Source organism: Trichomycterus rosablanca, chromosome 1, assembly GCF_030014385.1.
Source record: "Trichomycterus rosablanca isolate fTriRos1 chromosome 1, fTriRos1.hap1, whole genome shotgun sequence".
Classification (NCBI taxonomy): Eukaryota; Metazoa; Chordata; class Actinopteri; order Siluriformes; family Trichomycteridae; genus Trichomycterus; species Trichomycterus rosablanca.
The window spans coordinates 6,174,960-6,193,416 of NC_085988.1; the positions used below are offsets into that span (position 1 = coordinate 6,174,960).

General features: G+C 41.6%; 1 protein-coding gene across 1 annotated transcript in view; it reads right to left on the reverse strand.

The window, feature by feature from the left end:
- Positions 1-18,457, reverse strand: part of LOC134316959 (NACHT, LRR and PYD domains-containing protein 12-like) — a 512,992-nt gene that overhangs the window by 90,129 nt on the left and 404,406 nt on the right. Inside the window, exons 20-21 of the mRNA XM_062997547.1 lie at positions 12,293-12,463; positions 2,838-3,011 (exon numbers count right to left, since the gene is read on the reverse strand). Of these exons, the coding sequence (XP_062853617.1) occupies positions 2,838-3,011; positions 12,293-12,463 (345 nt within the window). The remainder of the gene's footprint in view (positions 1-2,837; positions 3,012-12,292; positions 12,464-18,457) is intronic.

Below are 18,457 nucleotides of genomic sequence, written 5' to 3' on the forward strand. Positions count from 1 at the left end.
GGTTCCACCTCTCTGACACCATTACTGAATGACTGTACCAGACTGGTTCCTCCTCTCTGTCTCTATTACTGAATGACTGTACACTCCATTACTGAATTACTGTACCAGACTGGTTCCTCCTCTCTGTCTCCATTACTGAATGACTGTACCAGACTGGTTCCTCCTCTCTGTCTCCATTACTGAATTACTGTACCAGACTGGTTCCTCTTCTCTGTCTCCATTACTGAATGACTGTACCAGACTGGTGCCTCCTCTCTGACTCCATTACTGAATGACTGTACCAGACTGGTTCCTCCTCTTTGTCTCCATTACTGAATGACTGTACCAGACTGGTTCCTCCTCTCTGTCTCCATTACTGAATGACTGTACCAGACTGGTTCCTCCTCTCTGCCTCCATTACTGAATTACTGTTCCAGACTGGTTCCTCCTCTCTGTCTTCATTACTGAATGACTGTACCAGACTGGTTCCTCCTCTCTGACTCCATTACTGAATGACTGTACCAGACAGGTTCCTCCTCTCTGTCTCCATTACTGCATGACTGTACCAGACTGGTTCCTCCTCTCTGACTCCATTACTGAATGACTGTACCAGACAGGTTCCTCCTCTCTGTCTCCATTACTGCATGACTGTACCAGACTGGTTCCTCCTCTCTGACTCCATTACTGAATGACTGTACCAGACTGGTTCCTCCTCTCTGTTTCCATTACTGAATGACTGTACCAGACTGGTTCCTCTGCTCTGTCTCCATTACTAAATGACTGTACCAGACTGGTTCCTGCTCTCTGACTCCATTACTGAATTACTGTACCAGACTGGTTCCTCCTCTCTGTCTCCATTACTGAATTACTGTACCAGACTGGTTCCTGCTCTCTGACTCCATTACTGAATTACTGTACCAGACTGGTTCCTCCTCTCTGTCTCCATTACTGAATTACTGTACCAGACTGGTTCCTCCTCTCTGTCTCCATTACTGAATGACTGTACCAGACTGGTTCCTCCTCTCTGTCTCCATTACTGAATTACTGTACCAGACTGGTTCCTCCTCTCTGTCTCCATTACTGAATTACTGTACAAGACTGGTTCCTCCTCTCTGTCTCCATTACTGAATGACTGTACCAGACTGGTTCCTTCTCTCTGACTCCATTACTGAATTACTGTACCAGACTGGTTCATCCTCTCGGTCTCCATTACTGAATGACTGTACCAGACTGGTTCCTCCTCTCTGTCTCCATTACTGAATGACTGTACCAGACTGGTTCCTCCTCTCTGTCTCCATTACTGAATGACTGTAACAGACTGGTTCCTCCTCTCTCTCTCCATTACTGAATTACTGTACCAGACTGGTTCCTCCTCTCTGACTCCATTACTGAATTACTGTACCAGACTGTTTCCTCCTCTCTGACTCCATTACTGAATGACTGTACCAGACTGGTTCCTGCTCTCTGACTCCATTACTGAATTACTGTACCAGACTGGTTCCTCCTCTCTGTCTCCATTACTGAATTACTGTACCAGACTGGTTCCTCCTCTCTGTCTCCATTACTGAATGACTGTACCAGACTGGTTCCTCCTCTCTGTCTCCATTACTGAATTACTGTACCAGACTGGTTCCTCCTCTCTGTCTCCATTACTGAATTACTGTACAAGACTGGTTCCTCCTCTCTGTCTCCATTACTGAATGACTGTACCAGACTGGTTCCTTCTCTCTGACTCCATTACTGAATTACTGTACCAGACTGGTTCATCCTCTCGGTCTCCATTACTGAATGACTGTACCAGACTGGTTCCTCCTCTCTGTCTCCATTACTGAATGACTGTACCAGACTGGTTCCTCCTCTCTGTCTCCATTACTGAATGACTGTAACAGACTGGTTCCTCCTCTCTCTCTCCATTACTGAATTACTGTACCAGACTGGTTCCTCCTCTCTGACTCCATTACTGAATTACTGTACCAGACTGTTTCCTCCTCTCTGACTCCATTACTGAATGACTGTACCAGACTGGTTCCTCCTCTCTGTCTCCATTACTGAATGACTGTACCAGACTGGTTCCTCCTCTCTGACTGCATTACTGAATTACTGTACCAGACTGGTTTCTCCTCTCTGTCTCCATTACTGAATGACTGTACCAGACTGGTTCCTCCTCTCTGACTCCATTACTGAATTACTGTACCAGACTGGTTCCTCCTCTCTGACTCCATTACTGAATGACTGTACCAGACTGGTTCCTCCTCTCTGACTCCATTACTGAATTACTGTACCAGACTGGTTCCTCCTCTCTGACTCCATTACTGAATTACTGTACCAGACTGGTTCCTCCTCTCTGACTCCATTTCTGAATTCCTGTACCAGACTCCTCTCTGTCTCCATTACTGAATGACTGTACCAGACTGGTTCCTCCTCTCTGTCTCCATGATGAAAACTTTAATGGATTAAAGTTCATTCATGTTTTTTTTTTTTATGTTGATTTGTGTTTTCACCAGGTAGTGGGGGGGGGGGGGGGGGGGGGTGTCAGCTAATAGTGTTACATTTATATTAATTGTCAGTTTAGTCTATTATTAATATTACTATTATTATTAATCAATAATTATGAGTGACTGTTACACAGTATGACTGCTTGTTGATTGTGCATTATAATCTGTAGAGAAACGGTATCTCACTTCTGTATATGCTGAAGGTAAATGATGGAAGTGACAATAAACTAAACTAAACTAAAAACTAAACTATAACAGACACAACTTCCATTCAAACCTAAATCCTCTGTTTCAGTCTCACTATTAGAGAAGATGAGTTAGTGAGGAGCAGCTCATGTGTGATTCTCAGAGAGATGATCTTACCTCAGTATCTCCAGTTTACAGTGAGGATTCTCCAGTCCAGCAGAGAGACGCTTCACTCCTGAATCTCCTAGTTTATTTCCAGACAGATCAAGTTCTCTCAGGTGTGAGGGGTTTGATCTCAGAGCTGAAGCCAGAGCAGAGCAACCTTCATCTGATACACCACAATAATCCAACCTGCAGAGAGAACAATGATCCACTCTTCATTCTCTCGGTTCTAGAGGAACTTCGTCATCTACAGAGTCACTACAGTCTACAATCAGTGTGGATGAATCTCTGTGAAACAGTAAAATCAAAAAATCAAGTACAAATAAAAGAAGAAGATGTGGCTGATCTCTGGTTTCTTTTAGATCTTTCACACTTCTTATTACTAGGTATAAAATGGTAATAATGAGGGTGTGGTTGTGTTTTGGTGCTGGTGTGAGGGGTAGTGCAAGCATGGCTAAATAGGTTGGCTGTGTCAGGAAGGGTATCCTGTGTAAAAACTTAACATATTAAATATGAGGATGAATGATCAGTTGTGGTGACCTCTAACAGGAGCAGCTTAAAGGAATCATTATTTTCTTGTGAGAGCCTCGACTAACTGCAAATTCAGGATCAATCAATGTGAAAGTGCTTCAGGTACAGTGGGGTCAAAAAGTATTTAGTCAGCCGCTGATTGTGCAAGTTCTCCTACTTAGAAAGTTGAGAGAGGTCTGTAATTTTTATCATAGGTACACTTCAACTATGAGAGACAAAATGAGAAAAAAAAGAATTTATTTGTAAATTATGGTGGAAAACAAGTATTTGGTCAATAACAAAAGTTCAACTCAATACTTTGTAACATAACCTTTGTTGGCAATGCCAGAGGTGAAACGTTTCCTGTAAGTCTTCACCAGGTTTGCACACACTGTAGCTGGTATTTTGGCCCATTCCTCCATGCAGATCTCCTCTAGAGCAGTGATGTTTTGGGGCTGTCGCTGGGCAACACGGACTTTCAACTCCCTCCACAAATTTTCTATGGGGTTGAGGTCTGGAGACTGGCTAGGCCACTCCAGGACCTTGAAATGCTTTTTACGGAGCCACTCCTTCGTTGCCCGAGTGGTGTGTTTGGGATCATTGTCATGCTGGAAGACCCAGCCACGTTCCATCTTCAATGCTCTCACTGATAGAAGGAGGTTTTGGCGTAAAATCTCACGATACATGGCCCCGTTCATTCTTCCCTTAACACGGATCAGTCGTCCTGTCCCCTTTGCAGAAAAACAGCCCCAAAGCATGATGTTTCCACCCCCATGCTTCACAGTAGGTATGGGATGCAACTCGTCATTCTTCTTCCTCCAAACACGATGAGTTGAGCTTTTACCAAAAAGTTCCATTTTGGTTTCATCTGACTACATGATATTCTCCCAATCCTCTTCTGGATCATCCATATGCTCTCTGGCAAACTTCAGACGGGCCTGGACATGTACTGGCTTAAGCAGGGGGACACGCCTGGCACTGCAGGATTTGAGTCCCTCTCGGCGTAGTGTGTTACTGATGGTAGCCTTTGTTACTTTGGTCCCAGCTCTCTGCAGGTCATTTATCAGGTCCCTCCGTGTAGTTCTGGGATTTTTGCTCACCGTTCTCATGATCATTTTGACCCCACGGGATGAGATCTTGCATGGGCTCCCAGATCGAGGGAGATTATCAATGGTCTTGTATGTCTTCTATTTTCTTACAATTGCTCCAACAGTTGATTTATTCACACCAACCTGCTTGCCTATTGTAGATTTACTCTTCCCAGCCTGGTGCAGGTCTATAATTTTCTTCCTGGTGTCCTTCGACAGCTCTTTGGTCTTGGCCATGGTTGAGTTTGGAGTCTGACTGTTTGTGGCTGTGGACAGGTGTCTTTTATACAGATAACGAGGTCAAACAGGTTCCATTAATACAGGTAACGAGTGGAGGACAGAAGAGCTTCTTAGAGAAGAAGTTACAGGTCTGTGAGAGCCAGAAATCTTGCTTGTTTGTGGGTGACCAAATACTTATTTTCCATCATAATTTACAAATAAATTGTTTAAAAATCCTACAATGTGATTTCCTGGATTTTTTTTCTTATTTTGTCTCTCATAGTTGAAGTGTACCTATGATGAAAATTACAGACCTCTCTCATCTTTCTAAGTAGGAGAACTTGCACAATCAGTGGCTGACTAAATACTTTTTGGCCCCACTGTATAAAAGCAAAATGAATTAACAAAATACGTTCATGATAAAGCAACTTTAAACAAATAATCTACAATCATTACTGAATTAAATCTAAATATATAAGCATAAGTATAGATCAGACAACATGTATCAAATAATAGATCCTAAATTTATAAATAATCCAGGTTAAATGGATCTTTTATTAATCTGGATTTAAAAACATCCTGTGTTAGACACAAATATTTCATTTTATAGAATTGATTGTATAAACCTGTTAGCAGTGGGTGTGGCTGAAACACCTAAACTAAATAATTAGAAGATGTGTCCACGTACTTTTGGTTTTATTGGTGACTGTTTTCTTTATGGCTTCTTTCAGTTAAATGTACTGATAGTAAAAGTGATCTCTCAACTCAACTTTATTTATAGAGCACTTTAAAACAACAGCAGCTGTGACAAAGTGCTGTACATAGATAATTATAAAACATAAAACAAACGGTAGAAACAATGAGAAGATAAAAACAACAAAAAAATAAAAAAGAAATAAAAGAAATAAATTAAACAAATGAAACGGTAAAAACTAATAAGGCAAATAAAACAAGTGCAAAGTCTCATGCTGGATTGAAAGCCAAGGAATAGAAATGGGTTTTAAGACTAGTTTTAATCTAATATGGAGTGGTAGATTGTTCCATAATTTAGGGGCAGCGATTGAAAAAGCTCTATCCCCTCTGAGCTTACGCTTTGAGCTTGGCACCTCCAGGAGCAGCTGATCTGAGGCACCGAGCAGAAGTGTGGGGATGGAGCAGCTCAGCGAGGTAAGGCGGGGCAAGTCCATTTAAAGATTTAAAAACAAACAACAGAATCTTAAAATGTATTCTGAAATGCACGGGCAGCCAATGGAGGGAGGCCAGGGTTATATGCTCTCTCTTACGTGATCCCATTAAGAGTCGGGCCGCAGCATTTTGCACTAACTGGAGACGTTTGAGGGAGGACTGGCTGACTCCAAAATAAAGTGCATTACAGTAGTCCAGCCTTGATGTGATGAAGGCATGGATCACTGTTTGAAAGTGCCCATGTGAAAGGATTGGCTGCCTCAAGTGGAAAAAGCTGGATGTGACTACTGCACCAATTTGATGGTCCAATTTAAAATCACTGTCCATCTTAAAACCCAAGTTAGAAATGTTATGCTTCACATACTGTGTCAAAGGGCCCAAATCAACAGGAGGGGCTTCACAAGAACCACTGGGACCAAACACCATCACTTCTGTTTTCTTTTCATTGAAATTCAGAAAATTTAAGGCCATCCAGGCGTTAATGTCATTAAGACATAACAGAAGTGGCTTAATAGAGAAAGCATCTTTCTTCTTCAGCGGGACATATATCTGACTGTCATCAGCGTAGCAATGAAATGAGATGCCATGCTTTCTCAAAATGGAGCCCAGTGGAAGCAGATAAAGTGAGAAGAGGAGGGGTCCTAAAATCGAGCCCTGTGGAACCCCATATGGCAGGGGAGCTGAGGAGGAGTCTGAACCAGCAAAACTCACACACAAAGTTCTGTCCGTCAGATAGGACCTAAACCATTCCAAAGCACTACCATGGATGCCCACTAGGTGCTGCAACCGGGAAACTAAAATGTTATGATCCACTGTGTCAAAAGCCACGGTTAGATCCAACAGGACAAGGATCACATGGTCACCAGAATCATTGGCCAGGAGGATGTCGTTGAAAACCCTAAGCAACGCTGACTCTGTGCTATGCAGGGTTTTAAAACCAGACTGAAAGACCTCCAGGATATTATGCTCATCCAGAAAAACTTTCAGCTGAGCATAAACAACTTTCTCCAAGATTTTTGAAATAAAGGGCAGCTTGGAAATAGGCCTATAATTAGCCAATACAGTGTGGTCAAGGCCAGGTTTCTTAAGCAGGGGTTGCACTACAGCATGTTTAAAACTCACAGGAACAACACCAGAGGATAGACTGCTATTAATAATGGCCAGAACCTGTTGCCCTATACTATGAAAAACCTCTTTAAAAAGTGAGGAGGCATATCGTCACAGGGAGAACCAGAAGGCTTTAAATGGCCTACCACATCCTCCAAGTGCGACAGAGCCACCGGCTCAAAACTATCAAACACAGTCAGGCAAGGGACAGAGTCAGAGGGGTCGAAGGCAGGAGCTGTGGTAGGAGCTCTTGCTGCGACAATCTTGTCAATAAAAAAGTGCAGAAAGTTATCACACATTTCAGGGGATGCTTCTGAACAGACGGGCTGAGGGGCCTTAAGAACAGAGTCAATGGTTTTAAATAACACTCGTGGATTATGACAATTTGCCATGATAATATTTGACAAATATTCTTTTTTGGCTTCTTTGATAGTGTTCTGGTAAGAACGCCAGCAATCTTTTAAGATTTGAAATGAAACCTGCAGCTTGTCCTTCTTCCATTTGCGCTCAGCTTTGCGACACTCTCGCTTTGCTGCACGAGTTCTGTCATTAAGCCAGGGCTCGGGTTTAACTTTCGGCTGTATGGTTCTTAATGGAGCCACTGAGTCCAGTATGGTTCGGCAAGAGACATCAAATCAGGAGCTGAGCTCCCCTGTATTAACAGAGGCTGAGTCAGGAGGGGGACAAAGCTGATCGAAAGCAGCAGAGAATTGACCAGCAGCAGTGAGGGGGTTAACACTCCGACAAATCCGAGCAGGAGCGCAAGAGTTAACTGCAGCACAGGATAAAACAACATTGAATAAAACAGGCATGTGATCAGAAAACCCACTGTCACAGATTTCTAAATGAAATTTCACTCTCTTGGTTTCAATCATATCTGACTGACCGCTCGCAATTTGTTTATGTAAATAATAAATGCTCAGAAACTACAAAAGTAAAGTGTGGTGTTCCACAGGGGTCGGTACTGGGACCCCTATTATTTACACTCTATATGCTTCCACTTGGAGAAATTATTCATAAACATGGCATAAAATTTCACTGCTATGCAGATGACACACAGCTGTATATATCAGCCAAACCAAATGATACCGACACAGTCAGTAAGATAGAAGATTGTGTAAACGACATAAAAAACTGGATGTCAGGTAATTTTCTTTTACTTAATTCAGATAAAACTGAGGTTTTACTTGTTGGCTCTAAAGCTGCAAGAGACAAGTTGTCTAACCTGGTGCTAAACCTAAACACTTTCTCTGTTACTCCCAGCTCAGATGTAAAAAACGTAGGTGTCACAATAGATTCAGATCTTTCCTTTGATACACACATTAATAATATTACTAGAGTTGCTTTCTATCATTTGTGTAATATTTCTAAAATAAGAAATATACTATCTGTTAATGACGCCGAAAAACTGATCCATGCGTTTATAACTTCTCGGTTAGATTATTGTAATGCTCTTCTAACTGGATGCTCTGGTAGATCCATAAACAAACTCCAGTTAGTTCAAAATGCAGCAGCTCGAGTGCTAACTAGAACTAAAAAATTTGATCATATCAGTCCTGTTCTATCATCTCTACACTGGCTGCCAGTTAAATTCCGCATTGATTACAAAATACTTTTACTAACCTATAAAGCGCTACATGGTCTGGCTCCACAGTATCTGAGTGAACTTATTAATCACTACAACCCAGCGCGTCCACTTCGTTCACAAGATGCAGGGTTACTTGTAGTTCCTAAAATTAAAAAGACCACAGCTGGTGGAAGAGCATTTTCTTACAAAGCTCCACAACTTTGGAATAATCTTCCTGCCTCTGTTCGGGATTCGGACACAGTCTCAATGTTTAAGTCTAGACTGAAAACATATTTATTTTCTCAGGCTTTTGATTAATATAGACAAAGGCGCAGAGCTTGGGGGTTCTTGGTCATAGAAACTTGTGGTGATCAGGGATGTTGGGTTGCTGTCGTTCAGCCTCTCTTATCTGATCACTCAGGTTTGATGACGGTGGGGAGATGGGCGCTGATGTCCTATGAAAGCCTTCATGACCTTGTTACCTGCTCGCTCTCCCTTTTAGTTATGCTGTAATATTTAGGGCTGCCGGAGTCTAAAACTCTTTGTAAAACTGTTTTACTCAACTAGCATTGCACATTATTAACTACATTCTCTGTTGTTTTACCCCGAGGGCATTCTGATGGAAACCTGTTTACCCGCCGAGGTTAAGGATTAAAAGTCGAGACTGCTGTGGCGATGACACTGCTCCTGCTGGATGTGACGGGTCTGGAGTAATTTCCACCAAGAATGACAAGAAATCACTACAGACTTTATTGAACACTAGAGCGAATAACAACTATTATTTATTTATCTATTTATTACCAATTATAACTTTTAGTTCATTTAATTCTGTGGTTATATGCTTTGTGTAAATCATGTATTTATTTAAAGTTTCCTCCAGACCACCCAAGAAGGATGGGCCCTGCTGAGTCTGGTTCCTCTCAAGGTTTCTTCCTGTAATTTTCAGGGAGTTTTTCCTTGCCACAGTCGCCCTCGGCTTGCTCAACAGGGGTTTTTGTATCTGTTGGTCATGGATTTTGTAAAGTTGCTTTGAGACAATGTCTATTGTAAAAAGCGCTATATAAATAAAGTTGACGACTAAATTTGACACAGACAAACCATGAGAAAGAACAAGATCTAAGGTATGACCATGTTCATGTGTGGGACCGGACACATACTGCACTAAATTAAAACAGTCAATGATGTTTAAAAATTCCCTCACCAGCGGTTTATCAGGACAACACACATGGATGTTAAAGTCCCCGACAATAAGGATGCGATCATAATATGGCATAAGTCCAGCCAGGAAATCAGAAAAGTCATTCACAAAGTTCTTATTGTATTTAGGGGGTCGGTAGCACAGCGCGACCCACCTCAAATAAGGTGACTTCAAAACTGGAAAATGAAGATGATACAGCGTGCTGTTTACATTTAAAGTCATTTTTAAACACAGCCGCTGTTCCTCCTCCTCGGCCTGATGTCCGTGGGGAATTAAAATAATTACAGCCAGCTGGTAGAAGTTCAACAAGAGCGCTGTACTCACCGGCACCAATCCAAGTCTCAGTCACACAGAGAAAATCCAGGCTTCGGAAACAGAAGAAATCCTTTAGGATAAAAGTTTTATTTGCCAGTGATCTGGCATTCACCAAACCGATCCTAGCGGGAACTGGGGCCTGTGGTTTGGCGAATCTGGAAGCCCGGAGCAACGTCCTCAAATTACCTGGATTCACCCCACGCTGGCGGAGCCGAGGAGAGCAGGGGCGGCGGGGCCCGAAACAATCCGGTAACAGGTACCAGGGAGATGTCGATGGGATCCAGAAAGCGCCGGGACACACTAAATGGAAAGGGTAATTCATGTCCTGTCCGGGAAGTGGACGGAGAAATTGCCAGATAGACTTTCAGCTTCACTAACTGACCGGCACGTTTACAGCGGCGGCGATGGTGCTTCCGCCGGGGGATTAGAGCCGAGGCCCGGTACAGGTGAGTCGGAATATCCGATAGGAGCGGGGGCAGAGTGTTCTGTCTATCATAATTAAACGCATTTAGATAGCTGACATTATGTCTAAGATCCAGGAGAGATTGGCGATCATACACCAGTAGAGACTTAATGTGTGAGATGCCAAAGCTTAGCAACATTAACAACGCTAACCAAAGCGAGAGAAACAGACGGCCAGCCACACACACCGGCGCCATTTGTCACACCTTTCCAACATCTGGTTGGTTTGCTGGATTTTTCCTTGATGATGTTGAAGATCATGAGCAGCCATTACTGAATTATTTTACCAGACTGGTTCCTCCACTCTGTCTCCATTACTGAATTATTTTACCAGACTGGTTCCTCCACTCTGTCTCCATTACTGAATTACTGTACCAGACTGGTTCCTCCTCTCTGTCTCCATTACTGAATTACTGTACCAGACTGGTTCCTCCTCTGTGTCTCCATTACTGAATTACTGTACCAGACTGGTTCCTCCTCTGTGTCTCCATTACTGAATTACTGTACCAGACTGGTTCCTCCTCTCTGTCTCCATTACTGAATTACTGTACCAGACTGGTTCCTCCTCTGTGTCTCCATTACTGAATTACTGTACCAGACTGATTCCTCCTCTCTGTCTCCATTACTGAATTACTGTACCAGACTGGTTCCTCCTCTCTGTCTCCATTACTGTACCAGACTGGTTCCTCCTCTCTGTCTCCATTACTGAATTACTGTATCAGACTGGTTTCTCCTCTCTGTCTCCATTACTGAATTACTGTACCAGACTGGTTCCTCCTCTCTGTCTCCATTACTGAATGACTGTACCAGACTGGTTCCTCCTCTCTGTCTCCATTACTGAATTACTGTACCAGACTGGTTCCTCCTCTCTGTCTCCATTACTGAATTACTGTATCAGACTGGTTCCTCCTCTCTGACTCCATTACTGAATTACTGTACCAGACTGGTTTCTCCTCTCTGTCTCCATTACTGAATGTCTGTACCAGACTGGTTCCTCCTCTCTGACTCCATTACTGAATTACTGTACCAGACTGGTTCCTCCTCTCTGACTCCATTACTGAATTACTGTACCAGACTGGTTCCTCCTCTCTGACTCCATTACTGAATTACTGTATCAGACTGGTTCCTCCTCTCTGTCTCCATTACTGAATTACTGTACCAGACTGGTTCCTCCTCTCTGACTCCATTACTGAATGACTATACCAGACTGGTTCCTCCTCTCTGACTCCATTACTGAATTACTGTACCAGACTGGTTCCTCCTCTCTGACTCCATTACTGAATTACTTTACCAGACTGGTTCCTCCTCTCTGACTCTATGATGAAAGCTTTAATAGATTTATGTTAATTAAAAAAATTTAGTTCTTTTTTAAAAGATTTTAGCAGATGGAGAAAAACTGTAGCTGAAAATTGTATTGTATTTCCAGCAGGCAGTGAGGGGGGCGGCTAATAGTGTTTATATTTACTGTTAGTTTAGTCTAAAAAAAAAGAATTCAATTATAATAATAATATTTAGTATTAGTAGTAGTAATAATAACAATTAATATTAATAATACATAAAAAGTTTATGATCACACTTAAATTTTTTACTCATTAAATAAATGTTTATTTAAACAATGTTACAGTTTGTGTTAGATTTACAGATTCTGTACTGTGTCATTGAAGCCATTACAATTCATTACTGACTACATTTCCCAGACTTTCTTGTGATTTTGACACAACTTACATTCAAACCTAAATCCTCAGTTTCAGTCTCACTATTAGAGAAGATGAGTTAGTGAGGAGCAGCTCATGTGTGATTCTCAGAGAGATGATCTTACCTCAGTATCTCCAGTTTACAGTGAGGATTCTCCAGTACAGCACAGAGACGCTTCACTCCTGAATCTCTTAGATTATCAGACAGATCGAGTTCTCTCAGGTGTGAGGGGTTTGATCTCAGAGCTGAAGCCAGAGCAGAACAACCTTCATCTGATACACCACAATTCCACAACCTGCAGAGAGAACAATGATCCACTCTTCATTCTCTCAGTTGTAGAGGAACTTCATCATCTACAGAGTCACTACAGTCTACAATCAGTGTGGATGAATCTCTGTGAAACAGCAAAATCAACAAAGTACAAATAAAATAAGAAGATGTGGCTGATCTCAGGTCTCTGGTTTCTTTTAGATCTTTCACACTTCTTATTACTAGGTATAAAATGGTGTTTTGCCACTTATTTTTTGCTGAATTGGTTATCTATAGATAGCACCCGTACTGTTCACACTACACGACTTTCCAAGTCGTCAGGTCGCTGTACAGTTCACAATACATGACTGGATCTCTTGTAATCTCGAGTCTTCAGGTCGGTGTGTATTTCACACTACACGACTGATCAGTGATAGGGGGGTTTCACACTACACCATTTATCACCAACTGGAATCGTAGGCAAGCTTCTCTGGTCTCCCAAACTAACTTCCGTCACAAAAAGAAATGCGAGAAGTGACGAGGGGTTTAATGATACCACGTCCAAAAATGCACGTCAACAAGTAGCGAGCGATCAAAGTTTGAATCTGAGTGGATTTTGCTACTCGAACAGTATGAATTGTTCTATAGCAGGGGTTACCAACTTTTTCGAGACCGAGAGCTACTTCAAGTTAAAGTTAAAGTTGCATGGTTCACCTTTAATGATAATATTATGATTAATAATAATAATAATAATACATAATCATATATGTGAAAAGACTGATCACATGTTAATGATTCCTCATTATATTATTAACAATCATTTACCATGATAGGAAACACAGATATTTTAACATGAAACAATTATTTATTGCTGTTAATCTCGATCTGTTTCAATATTTGAAAGTCAGAGCGATTATCACATCTCTGATATTTTTGTAAATATCTTTCTTGACAGTTTTGTATGAATGAGCACATTTTGATCAAAATCACATTTATTATTATTTATTTATTTATTTATTTTTTACAATTGATCACTTCTGTAGCATTTTTAGGAAATCATTAACAGTCACATCTCCAAATCATGTCTCATTTGTACTTATCACTTCCTTTGCAACATTTTAGAACAAATCATGACAAATGAGACATGCACACTTTCACTTTCGTAAAAAAAGAACTCTTCCTCCCAATCAGTGTGAAAATATTAAGTTTTCTTTCGCTTCATGCCATGTTTCTCTTTTATTATTTTTTCGGGGTAAAAACCGCATCTCGCTTCCCATCGTAGGTCCGCTTTCTTGCTTGTGTATTGCGCAACGACATTGAACTCCGCACCCAGACAAGATTTTCATATATACATAAAACATTTTTGTTTTTAAAATGTTATACTCAGTACTGTGATTTTCAAATCTACATCAATGCAAGTGTTATTGATTCAAAAAGATCAGCAACACAAATCTAATTTTAGATGGAGCGTCATGGTGCTATTTTTAGAACATGCCCTGCGGGCAACTTGATGCCTGCGGGCACCGAGTTGGTGACCCCTGTTCTATAGTGAGTTGGAGGTTAATAAATATTGTTTGCAATGCAGCGTGGGTGTTTTGTAGGGAACAATAAGGTCAGAAATACTGTAAAACTTGTGTGTGTGCTGATGTATTCTGATATAAACTATATTACGCCCCGTCCCACCTTTTTACACTCCTCCCCTGTGTTTAATAACACTAAGATATTTAATAATAAGATTACCTCAGGCAGTGCCCTACCGTCTCCCCGCTATGCGGCTTGACATTACCGGCTTTCCCTAGGGAGTCAGATTGGAACATCACCGAGCTAAATGTTACTGCTGACGTATCAAAAAATTATTGGGATATATACTCCTACAGTCATTGGTATAGAGTGTAAACAACAGAGGAGAACTAACGCAGCCCTGGGGAACACCTGTACTTAAGCTCTTACAATTCAAAAGACATCCATTAACTCTGACCTGCTTTGTCCGATTTGTTAAGAATGATCGATACCACTCTACAATGAATGGATTAATCTTCATATCTATTAGTTTGTTAATCAACAAGGTTGAATTGTATTAACCGCAGAAGTAAAATCAACAAACAATACCCGAGCATAAGATGTAGAGTTATTGAGATGCTTAAACATCATATGCATCAAACTAGCAATTGCATCCTCTGTGCTCCTATTGCTCTTATATGCAAACTGGAAGGGATCTAGGCTACTGCTGACCTCCTCTTTCATGCTGACCTCCTCTTTCAGTCTGGCGACAATAAAACTCTCCAAGCATTTTGCCACCACTGAAGTCAGAGTCATGGGTCTGTAACTGTTATTATCCTTACAACCCGTGTTTTTAGGAATTGGTACAATAGTAGATTTTTTCCAAATATCTGGCACAATTCGTGTGTCCAGTGACCTTTGAACAATGGGACACCATGCTTCAGCTAACTCCACTCCACACAATTTTAACGTGAATGCTGAAATCCCATCTAGCCCCGTAGCCTTTTTATGACATACATTTAAAAACAAGTTCTGTACTGCAAGTTGATCAATCAGTAATCTGGGACTTGGCTTATTGTTCCTTAGTTCATACTCTAGAGGCTGTGTTGTAGTACCATCACTTAAATCAAATCTACAAAATAATTCATTTAATTCATTGGTTTTCCCAGCTTCATTTACTACACTAATGCACCTTTTACCTGCACTCATATTAGACATAGACTTTAAGGACTCCCACATTTTCCTCGAGTCATTACGATAAAATTGCCTTTCGATTTTATCTTTACACATCTTTTTGGCCTCTCTTATCTTATGATCAAGTTCCTTTTGAATTATCTTCATTTGAACCTGATCTCCATTACTAAAAGCCAGTCTTTTGCGATTGCGATGACGATGGCGCTGCGGATGGCAGCCTTGGCACAGCGCTCTCTGCTTTATTCTTTGTTTTTGTTTATTTTATGTGTGTTTTGTCATGCAAACCCGATAACATACACCAGGGAAGAGCTGCTTAACATCGGGCAGCTTACCACTAACAGTTTCTCTCCAATTTTTACAAACTCGGATAGTTTTATGGACATTTTTGTTTGTGGAGCAGCGGCTCTATGTGCGGCATGGAGGAGACGCAGACGGGGAAAGCGCGCCGGTGCGCTAGTGAAACTCAGACAGCGAGGATTTCGAACTGCGCTTCCATCGATTCACTTGGCGAACCTCCACTCTCTAAACAACAAAATGGATGAGCTGCTTCTCCTGAACAAAATTAAAAGAGACTTTGCACATTCCGCTGCACTTTGTTTTACTGAAACTTGGCTCAGCGAATCCGTTCCTGACAGTGGATTACTTCTGCCGGGCTTTCATCTACACCGAGCGGATCGCGTAACGGGACTCTCAGGTAAAACTAAAGGTGGTGGAATATGTTTTTACATCAATGAAAACTGGTGCACAGATGTCACAGTATTAAACAAACACTGCAGTCCGGATTTAGAAACATTGTTTATTAACTGCAAGCTGTTTTATTCACCGCGGGAGTTCTCCTCCTTTATCTTGGTCGGTGTTTACATTCCACCTCAGGCTAATGTGGATGCTGCACAGAAAAGCCTGGCTGACCAGATAACCTGTTTGGAGCAGAAATATGCGGACTCACTTTTTATCATACTTGGGGACTTTAACAGGGCAAAACTGAACCACGAACTTCCAAAATACAGACAACACATCAATTGTCCCACCAGGGGCAATAATACATTGGACCACTGCTACACTGTAATTAAAGATGCGTACCGCTCTGTGCCCCGTGCAGCTCTGGGACATTCTGATCACTGCTTGGTTCATCTTGTTCCAACATACAGGCAGAAACTTAAATCAGCTAAGCCTGTGGTTAAAACTGTGAAGAAGTGGACCAGCGAGGCAAAGCAGGAACTACAGGACTGTTTTGACTGTACTGACTGGAGTGTTTTTGAGACTGCAACCAACAGTTTGGATGAACTCACTGACACTGTGACATCGTACATTAGCTTTTGCGAGGACATTTGTGTGCCCACCAAAACCTTCTGCAAATACAACAACGACAAACCATGGTTTACAGCAAAATTAAGAAAACTTCGTCAAGCAAAGGAGGATGCTACAGACGTGGGGACAGATCCCTGTACACACAGGCCAGGAACATGCTGAACAAAGAGATCAGAGTCGCCAAAAACAGCTACACTGAAAAGCTGAAAAACAGGTTTTCAGCAAACGACTCTACATCAGTATGGAGAGGCCTGCAAGAGATAACCAACTACAGGAGATCACCCAACCCCATTGAGGCAAACAAAGACCTAGCTGATGACCTTAATGTTTTCTATTGTAGGTTTGAGAAGGACACATTCACACCCACCCTCCACCCCTGCACATCAACAGATTATATCATACCATCAGCTATCACCACACATTCCCCCATGGATACACAATCTGCAATACAAATAGGTGAGATGGAAGTGAGACGACTCTTCCAAAAACAAAAAACCAGGAAGGCACCAGGCCCAGATGGAGTCTCACCGTCATGTCTCAAAGCCTGTGCGGACCAACTGGCTCCTATTTTTACAAAGATCTTCAACGAGTAACTGGAGCTGTCAAGTCAAGTCAAGTCAAGTCAACTTTATTTATATAGCGCTTTTTACAATAGACATTGTCTCAAAGCAACTTCACAAAATCCAGGACCAACAGATACAAAAATCCCTGTTGAGCAAGCCGAGGGCGACTGTGGCAAGGAAAAACTCCCTGAAAATTACAGGAAGAAACCTTGAGAGGAACCAGACTCAGCAGGGCCCATCCTACTTGGGTGGCCTGGAGGATACTTTAAATAAATACACGATTTACACAGAGCATACAAACACAGAATTAAATGATCTAAAAGTTATAACTGGTAATAAATAGATAAATAATAATAGAGTTGTTCTTCGCTCTAGTGTTCAATAAAGTCTGTAGTGATTTCTTGTCATTCTTGGTGCAATTACTCCAGACCCGTCACATCCGGCACGAGCAGCATAGTTGTCACGGCAGTCTCGACTTTAATCCTTAACCTCGGCGGGTAAACAGGTTTCCATCAGAATGCCTTTGGAGTAAAACAACAGAGAATGTAGTTAATAATGTACAATGCTAGTTGAGTAAAACAGTTTTACAGAGAGTTTTAGACTCCGGCAGCCCTAAATATTACAGCATAACTAAAAGGGAGAGCGAGCAGGTAACAAGGTCATGAAGGCTTTCATAGGACATCAGCGCCCATCTCCCCACCGTCATCAAACCTGAGTGATCGGATAAGAGAGGCAGGACGACAGCAACCCAACATCCCTGATCACCACAAGTTTCTATGACCAAGAACCCCCAAGCTCTGCGCCTTTGTCTATATTAATCAAAAGCCTGAGAAAATAAATATGTTTTCAGTCTAGACTTAAACATTGAGACTGTGTCCGAATCCCGAACAGAGGCAGGAAGATTATTCCAAAGTTGTGGAGCTTTATAAGAAAATGCTCTTCCACCAGCTGTGGTCTTTTTAATTTTAGGAACTATAAGTAACCCTGCATCTTGTGAACGAAGTGGACGCGCTGGGTTGTAGTGATTAATAAGTTCACTCAGATACTGTGGAGCCAGACCATGTAGCGCTTTATAGGTTAGTAAAAGTGTTTTGTAATCAATGCGGAATTTAACTGGCAGCCAGTGTAGAGATGATAGAACAGGACTAATATGATCACATTTTTTAGTTCTAGTTAGCACTCGAGCTGCTGCATTTTGAACTAACTGGAGTTTGTTTATGGATCTACCAGAGCATCCAGTTAGAAGAGCATTACAATAATCTAACCGAGAAGTTATAAACGCATGGATCAGTTTTTCGGCGTCATTAACAGATAGTATATTTCTTATTTTAGAGATATTACGCAAATGATAGAAAGCAACTCTAGTAATATTATTAATGTGTGTATCAAAGGAAAGATCTGAATCTATTGTGACACCCAAGTTTTTTACATCTGGGCTGGGAGTAACAGAGAACATGTTTAGGTTTAGCACCAGG